Below are 8,719 nucleotides of genomic sequence, written 5' to 3'. Positions count from 1 at the left end.
GGCAATTGAGACTTAGTTTATTCCATGTTTCCCTTGAAGTTCCCTTGAAGGCGTGTGTTGTCAGTTACTAATAGAGCCCTGTAGAAAACTCAGTGACAAAGTGTCACTTTGACCTGGAGGACTGTAGGGACCATGAGAATCCAGCATTCCCCAAACTGGAGCGAAGAGCACCGTCAGACCACTGGGGGCTACTGGCTCAACGGCAGCTCACGGATGACAATGCACAAACCTCATTTGTGTGTGTTCACATTTTGACAAAGAATAGCACCAAGAACCACCTTTAGGTAAACAGGCTCCTCAGCACATTTTTTGCTCTCTGAATTTCTCTGGGCAGCAGTTTTCCCTTCAGTGTCCACCTTTCCGGTAGACAGGTAGCAAATCTAAAGAGTGAAAACTCTATTGTGAAGTCCACTGATGGGCCCATTTTAGATGGCAATCAGATAGGCAAGCTGGCAAGTGTGTCTGTCCTCCTCTCCACCAGCTATGGTTTTTAGAGCCATGGTTTCAGACCACTTGAAGGGCCTTGCACATACATGCACACATGGCTGCCAAGTCACAGAGCTTAGCCTTGGGAAGCCAAGAGGTCATGTGACCTATCTTTCATTTGGACAGATACACTTAAGCCATCCCTGAAGGTCTTTTATCTTCTTGGGGGAAAAAACAGATTGGGTAATACATTCTAGGGCTCCATCTGACCTTTGTCAATAGGACTCATTTTAATGATTACCATTACAGAAAGGAGGTTGGTTAATCCCCAGAGATTCCTTATCTGTGAAATGAGGAAGGTTACAATAAGCATGTGAATAGAGTACTAACACCTAGGGAGTGAAAATACTAACCTCAAACTCCCATGTAAGCATTTGGGGAATATGTGTAGTGATAAATACGAAATACACAGTTTAATAAGAGCCAGATAGCAATCTTTATATTCATTCCTTATCTCCTTTGCACATGAAACCTCTTGTTGGTTTTAATCACCTCTATAATTAATAGCTGAAGACCCTATTGACTACTCTTTACTACGATCCAATTAATAGAAGAAAAAAGCAGCTTAAGGACAAATTATGACTTAAAATGGTTATTTATGAAGGCATATTAAGGCATATCATGCAAAGTAAAATTAGCCAAAGAAAGTCAACTGGTTGAAGCAAATTAAAAACAAACAAAAAAAAGTTAACAAAAGCCTAATGTTTTTAGAAAAAATTGCTATCAATCTGTTTCCAAATTTGAATTCATCTAATGCTAAGAGTAAAAAACAGGCACATACAATTGTGGTTATTCTTCTTACCCTTAAGAGTGAGTGGCCTGTAGAAATTGTTAAGAAAGAAAACTCCTACAATCTGAAAATACCTGGTAGGTCTTGAACCATGACAACAGGAACACAGTGCTGAATTTAGCAACTATAATACTGCCATCAGCCTAACCAAAGTAGACTTTAGAAGAACTGAAGTGTACAATGGATTGATCTACCTAGGAAAGTTCTCAGGTCTCTCCTTCAGCCTAGTATTGCTTTGTGCTAAACTGACTGCCCTCTGATCTGCTACTCCATGACAAAGCCCATTAAAGGTCCTCAGTCTCCGGGATTTTGGTGGATTTCTTGTGCAGAAATTTCAGTGAAAAGGCTGTTGGAGAAAGAGGTCTTGATTCCGGAATATGCTCCATTCTGTATTTTTCGATGTATGGAGCAGCTACTTCCCAAACCTGAAAAGTAAGGACAAAACAAAGCTGAAATATTGACAACATTGTTTCCACATGCTATTAAACATCAACTTCATCCGAAGTCAAAACATCCTCTATACATGACTGGACACAGCTGCTGTTTGCTTGCCTTTATTTTAAGCCATTTGACATATGACCTGTGTCAATTAGTCTTTGGTTGCATTAAAGACTGTAAATATACAAAGTCCAAAACTTTCTAAAGTCATCATAAAGATTTTAAGCTGCATACGTTTCCAAGGCAAAGCAAGAAAGCAAATAACAAAACACAGAGAATTCAGTGTGGACAGAGTGAAGGATAGTTGCTCCAGGGTCTTAACATGACCTACGTGGTTTTTTTGTTTTGTTTTGTTTTGTTTTGTTTTTGTCTGTCACCCAGGCTGGAGTGCAGTAGCATGATCTCAGCTCATGGCAACCTCCACCTCCCAGGTTCAAGCAATTCTTGTGCCTCAGCCTCCTGAGTAGCTGGAATTACAGGCGCATGCCACCAGACCTGGCTAATTTTTGTATTTTTAGTAAAGACGGGGTTTCACCATGTTGGCCAGGCTGGTCTCAAACTTCTGGCCTCAAGTGATCCACCCACCTTGGCTTCCCAGAGTGCTTGCTGGGATTACAGGCGTGAGCCACCGCATATGGCCTGGAGCTGTGTGTTTTCTAAAGCAAGCCTTAAATGATAAAAGGAAGTGAATTGAATTTCCCTGTTGCCTTATTTCCATGCCACAGGGGCTCTGTTCCTTTGACCCTGCTACTTAAAGCATGGCCTGTGCCCCTGAAGTATCAGCATCACCTGGGACAAGTCAGCATCTTGGCCTTCACCCAGACCTACTGAATCCATACCTGCATTTTAACAAGATGCCCAGCAGATTCATAGCCACATTAACGATGGAGAGGCACTGCCTCAGATCCTTGGTTAGTTTTTACCTCCCACCCACCAACCTCTTTTTTTTTAAGCATAACATCATCTCAAAGTAAGGCCCTGGACGGGCATGGTGGCATGTGCCTGTAGTCCCAGCTACTCAAGAGGCCAAAGTGGGAGGATCACTTGAGCCCAGGAGTTTGAGTCCAGCCTTGGCAACATAGCAAGACCCCCATCTCTAAAAAAAAATTTTTTAAATTGAATCAAATTAAGGCCCTGTTTTTGGTTTATAGCTGCTTTTTAACTGCCACCGACAGCCAAGGAGCCTTTCCTATTCTTTTTTATGACCTTAGAAAATGAATACTCTTAAAAGCTAACTCTTACATACCTCCCTCCTAGCACCAAAACTGGCAGCAGAAAAGCAGCTTCCCCACCAAGAGGGCAGCACATGCTTAGAAATAATGGATGTGAAAATCCCAGGGAAAATCACTCCCCCAGAGCAGAGCAGCTGTTTTAAGGAAATCAAGCGATTCTAGGGAACATAACATCCCCAAGTTATTCGAAAGGTTGAAAGCACTTCAAAAACGATATTTAAAAGATAAGCCAGCACACTGGACATCTGTACCTGGCAGCTGAGTATACGGTCAATGTAACCAGTGGAAATACGCAGGAAAGAAAAATCCGCATCTCACCAGAGCGCTAGACAGACTGAAAGTCTTCTGAAGTAAACACCTGGGCCTTGGTGTTCTCTCCAGGTCTACACAGCCATTGCACCCAGTGGTGGTAGTTGTGATAGCGTCACCCAGAAGGGAACATACTTTTGAATCAAAGAGGACATCTTGCAGGGGTGGGGAGGCATCAATGAACCTGACATCTTATTTTTCCCCATGAATATTGTCCCAAAACTCCATTTAAAATCCATTTCTGTTTCTAATCCTTAGATATTCAACATTTGGCTGCACCCTGGGGCACGCAGTGTTTATTACATGGCTTCTTAGTGGTGCTGCAAGTTGTTGCTGAAATACCTTTTTGCTCATTCCCAAGGAATAGCCAGAAAACAATAGAATAAGGCAATGTTTCTCCATCCCCGACTTTGCTTTCCCGTAACAATTGAAAATTAAGAAACAAGCCAAGGGGCCAGCTTGCCTTCTGCTCCAGGAGCAGCCTGTGCGCTGCCTCGATGTCCGGGGCCATGAAGCGGTCTTTTATCCAGGGCCTGTAGGGAGAGCACATTCACCCATCAGCCAGACATTAAGCCCTGCCAGGGTTTACCGTGCTGAACTGACGTAACTTTCAGAGACCTGTTTGATCTTACCTTACAACAGAGCGCACCAGGTCATAGACCTTCTCCAGCGGAGTGGTTGTTTTCAGGGGACGTAGAAACTCTATACCCTGGCAGGCTGCAAGGAGCTCGATGGCCAGCACTGAAACAAGAAATTCCAAGAGGGTAGCTTATGAAAGTCTGACTTCATGCTTGAGGAATGTGGATTTCCCAAAGTTGACACCCATCACCAGCCAACTAACAGATGGTTTGTTCTCTGTCTATTGGTAGAATTAAGTTGCTTTGGTATTTAGTTGCCATTTTAACCGGTTTTCTAACCCCTTGACTGTATCTTTAATGCTGAGAAGGGGAGAATTGAGACATTTACCTGAATAATTACCAGACCCGCACGCCTACCCAGGAAGCTGCCCATTCATTTGCACTAGCAAAATCTGCCATGCCCCCCATTCACATCCTCTAACCAAGGTTTGTTGGCCAAGTTTCGGTCATGTGGGTAGGGAAGGAGGTCAGAAAGAAGAGCTGATCCTCATCTTGAGCCCCAGCTCTATTAAATAATTGTATGCATTTCATTGAGATGCTTTAAATCTCATGGTTTCCAATTCCATACGAATTGAGAGGTGGGGATACTGGACTAGAAGATGAGAAATTGCTTCCAGGTCCACAGTGAATTTCACAACTTCATCTTCTCCCATTGTGACCTGTCTGCACTCACCAGAGTTCATAATGTACTTCATAAATTGAAAGACAAGAAGTCAAATGTTTTTAATACTCTATTTGGGTTAACCACCTAGACAGTCTGATCAACTTTAAGCTTCTAAACTAATTTTCTTGGCAAGTAATGAAATCCAAAGTGGTTTAACCTTGAATTACCTTTCAATAAAAAACTTCTTCATAATCTAGACTAGGTCAAATGTAAAGAAATACAGATTCCAATATTCAAAATTTATTACAGGTATGGCACATTTAATAAGTGTTCTTAGCTCAGAAAGACAATATAAAGATTTCTGCTTTAGTTGACTTGAGAACCTTTAAGCTTGAAGGCCTGAAACAGACATTACAGAGTTAGTTCCAGGGCAACTAAAGACTCACTTGCGCATTCACTGACTCCTTCAAATCCTTGACAGAGATCTATGTGCCAGGTATTTTAAGCCAAAGAGAAGAGCAAAACTAAAAGCAACTTGAAATTTATATAAAGGTGGAAATAGGAAACACTTGTCATCCGTCTTGATCAAAGAAGTTGAGTGAGGAGTTGGCAAGTGAGAAGGGATATTATTCATTTAAAGCCACTTAGATTACTGGAATAAATCCTGACTTATTGCCAAATCAATGACCCTATTTCCCAGTCCCAAACTTTACAGGTATTACAAAGATCTGACTAAAGTAGCATACTCTCAACTCACAGCGATTTCATTTTGACATACTTCCACGGGAGGACATATATGAAGCAATCATGCAAATGGAAGTCCAATAAACCATGAAGATGCTAGTTCGTTTTTTTGGAATCAATATGGCAGTATAGGGGAGTGGTTAAGACAGTGAACTTGAACCAACTGCCTGGGATTGCAATTCTAGCATTGCCATTTACTATCTGCATAACCCCAAGCACATTATTTAACCTCTGCCTTGGTTTCCTGTCCTATCAAATGGAATAATAGTACTTACCTTTTAGGGTTACTGTGCAGGTTAAATGAATTAAAAGACTGAATGCACATAAAAAATGTTCAATACGTGTTGGTGATATGATGTTACATCATGAGAAGCGTGGTCTGATAGGTAATGTCAAAGACCAGAAAAAACTGGGAAGTAAATATTTGCAAGATAAATGTGAAACATGTCAGGAAAACCTTAAGTGGCCACCTCTGCAACATTTGGGTAAATGCTCTTTGTTGCTAGCAGTTCTCCCTGAATCCATCAACTGCAATTTTAAAAGTCTGACACTTTGTTGTTACAAATTCAAGGGGTTCGATGCATCTTGATTTCGCTGGATATATTTCAAATGGCTCTCATTTATTTTGAAATAAGCTGATATTCTGTGGCCTAATAATCCTTCAAATCTTCGATCCTCAAAATAAATTTCTTAAACACACTGAAAACACATATTGGAAGAACCATGGAAACACCTTTTGGTTTTATATGATTATTATCTTCACTTTAACCAAGTATAATTCACATGAATTAAAATAATCCCAAGCAAATAAATAATGGTACCACTTAGATATATTGCAAACATACGTTCTACTTAGATGTATTGCAAATATGTTCTCAAAGTTTTACAATTTGAATACTATTCATTTTATCTGTCTCTGAGGTTAATTTATACCTGTGTTCCTTTCTCTAAAAAAAGATGCTTCTCTTGACCTTGCAGACCTCTGCTACCCTGAGCTCTTGAAGCTATTTCCTTTGAAAAGGTTTCCCTCCTTCCTCCCATAGGCTATTACGTTTCAGGTTATGCCTTTTCCCTCGAATGCAAGGTTCTGTTCCTGGTATTCTCTCCTTATGTCTAGTAGTTTTCAGCTGCCTCCGTGCAGAGAATGCCGACCTTCATCATTATTCCCAGGACATGGATAGGTGCGGTGGCTCATGCCTGCAAACCCAGTATTTTGGAAAGCCAAGGCGGGCAGATCACTTGAGCCCAAGAGTTCGAGACCAGCCCAGGCAACATGGCAAAACCCCATCTCTACCAAAAATATAAAAATTAGCCCAGCCCACTGGTGGCATATGCCTGTAGTCCAGCTACTTGGGAGGCTGAGGTGAGAGGATTGCTTGAGCCCGGAAGGTGGAGGTTGCAGTGAGCTGAGATCTCACTACTGCACTCCAGACTGGGCAGCAGAGTGAGACCTTGTCTCAAAAAAAAAAAAAAAAAAAAAGAAAGAAAGAAAGAAAGAAAGAAAAAAGATGAGTCTTCAGACTTTCCTGAGCTCTGCATCTGTACTTGGATATCCCATCTCAATATAACCCAAGACAATATATTTTGTGCACATCCCCTTTCCTTTTCCTTGCGAAACTGATGTGGCACTTTTATTCATGCACACATACACACACCCATTAGCTGGCTCTATTTGCTGTTTAGGCCTTAATCTTAAATACTTCTTCAGAAACACTTTTTCTGTTCTTTCAGACTAGATCATGTTCAGTTATTTCCTCCTAGAACTGTTTAAATAATTTTGTTAAGTGCTACGAAAAGTTACCATGTTGTTCAATATCAACTTCTCTGGCTAGACTTAAATTTCTAAGAAGGCAGAGGCCAAGTACATCTCTTTCACTGTTTAATCCACTGTGCTCAAGTGGTAGATGTCTTTCCGCCCCAATCAGGTGGAATTATTCTTTCTGTGTTCCCACACTAGTTACCTGTGTAACACAGAATCACTAGTAACAAGTAGGTGCTTATACTCTATATCCAGTATCACCGGATTCCAAGATTTATAGGTATTTGTTTAATATATGTAGACAAAGCAAATTTAAGTAACAATAAACATGCTTGCTACACAAAGTGCTTTTTTTTTTTTTTTTTTTTTTTTTTTTTTGCCAACTACACATTTCTGATATAAAAGGAGAGAACTACATTGGACAAGCTGCATCTATCATTTGGACCTATAGTGCCAACTTTATTGTCATGCAAATATTTGAGCACCCAGTCTGGGCCAGGCATGGTTCTAGATGTTCTAGGTCCACCTAGGGGTGTGATCAAGACAGAGAAGATCCCTGCCCCAATAGACCTTATATTTTACTAGGATAGACAAGCCTAAGTATATCACAGGTATTACACTAAGTGCTGTTAGGAAAATAATAACAACAAACAAATGAAATAATGGTTGCTGCTTTAGCTGAGGTAGACAAGGAAGGCATCTCAGATGAATTCTAGGCAGTTCCATAGATAGAATGAGTGAAGTCCTCGGGACCAGTGCTGCAGGCAAGCAGTCCAGCAAGTGCTGAGGTAGGGATGCATTTTTTGGCAGATACAAGAACAACACTGGGTTTCCAGGGTTGAAAATGGGATGGAGAGAGGTTGCAGTGACAGGCAGAAGCTGGATCATGTAACCAGCCATATTATCATTGGCTTCAGTAAGGGGGTTGGATGTTATCTTGAGCAATAGAAAGTAACTGGTAAATTTCCCATAGGGGCATGATGTGGTCTAAATTACGCTTTCAAAAGCTCATTCTAGTTTATTGTATGTGGTTCCCAGAGAGAAACATTAGTGAAAAGAAGGGGACTAAGACCCATCTAAAAAGAAAAAGAAAAAAATTCAAAATGGGAGTAACCAAGAGCCATTTAAGAAATTATTTTAAGAGAAAGAAATGAAAACAAGGGGACCCATCAGAAGGAGATGGCAGAGGCTGGATTTGGTGTCTTTTGAAGGTAGGATTGATTTGCTGATGAACTAGATAGAAGATAATCGATAGAGAAGGGTGACTCTAAGCTTTAGACCAGAGCAACATGTTCAATAGAGAATCCTTGTGAAGAATGAACATAAGGAACACATTATGGTAGATTGATAATAACAAGTCCTAGGTCAGGTGCAGTAGCTCCTGATCGTAATCCCAGCACCTTGAGAGCTGAGGCAGGAGGATCATTTGAGCCCAGGAGTTTGAGACCAGCTTGAGCAATATAGCGAGACCCTATCTCTACAAAAAAAATAAAAAATTAGCTGGGCGTGGTGGCCCATGCCTGTGGTCCCAGCTACTCAGGAGGCTGAGCTGGGATAATGGTTTAATCCCAGGGAGTCAAGGCTTCAGTGGCCACGTTCATGCCACTGCACTCCAGCCTGGGTGACAGAGGGAAACCCTGTCTCAAAAAAAGAAAGAAAGAAAGAAAGAAAGAAAGAAAGAAAGAAAGAAAGAAAGAAAGAAAGAAAGAAAGAAAGAAA

The 8,719-nt window shown here is 41.0% G+C and overlaps 1 protein-coding gene across 3 annotated transcripts in view; it reads right to left on the bottom strand.

Moving 5' to 3' along the window:
• Window positions 1–8,719, bottom strand: part of HAL (histidine ammonia-lyase) — a 27,850-nt gene continuing 19,131 nt past the window's right edge. For 2 of the 3 annotated variants that reach the window (XM_011990307.1, XM_011990309.1), the window contains 3 exons: window positions 3,888–3,996; window positions 3,719–3,788; window positions 1–1,701 (listed from right to left, as the gene is read on the bottom strand). In XM_011990307.1, coding sequence (XP_011845697.1) covers window positions 1,561–1,701; window positions 3,719–3,788; window positions 3,888–3,996 — 320 coding nt within the window. In that variant the 3' untranslated portion in view covers window positions 1–1,560. The remainder of the gene's footprint in view (window positions 1,702–3,718; window positions 3,789–3,887; window positions 3,997–8,719) is intronic. The other variant, XM_011990308.1, reaches the window with a different exon arrangement.

The sequence above is a fragment of the Mandrillus leucophaeus genome, unplaced genomic scaffold (genome assembly GCF_000951045.1).
Source record: "Mandrillus leucophaeus isolate KB7577 unplaced genomic scaffold, Mleu.le_1.0 Scaffold377, whole genome shotgun sequence".
Taxonomy (NCBI): Eukaryota; Metazoa; Chordata; class Mammalia; order Primates; family Cercopithecidae; genus Mandrillus; species Mandrillus leucophaeus.
Note: the sequence above shows the minus strand (reverse complement) of the source record. Positions and strands in the feature narration are given on the sequence as shown.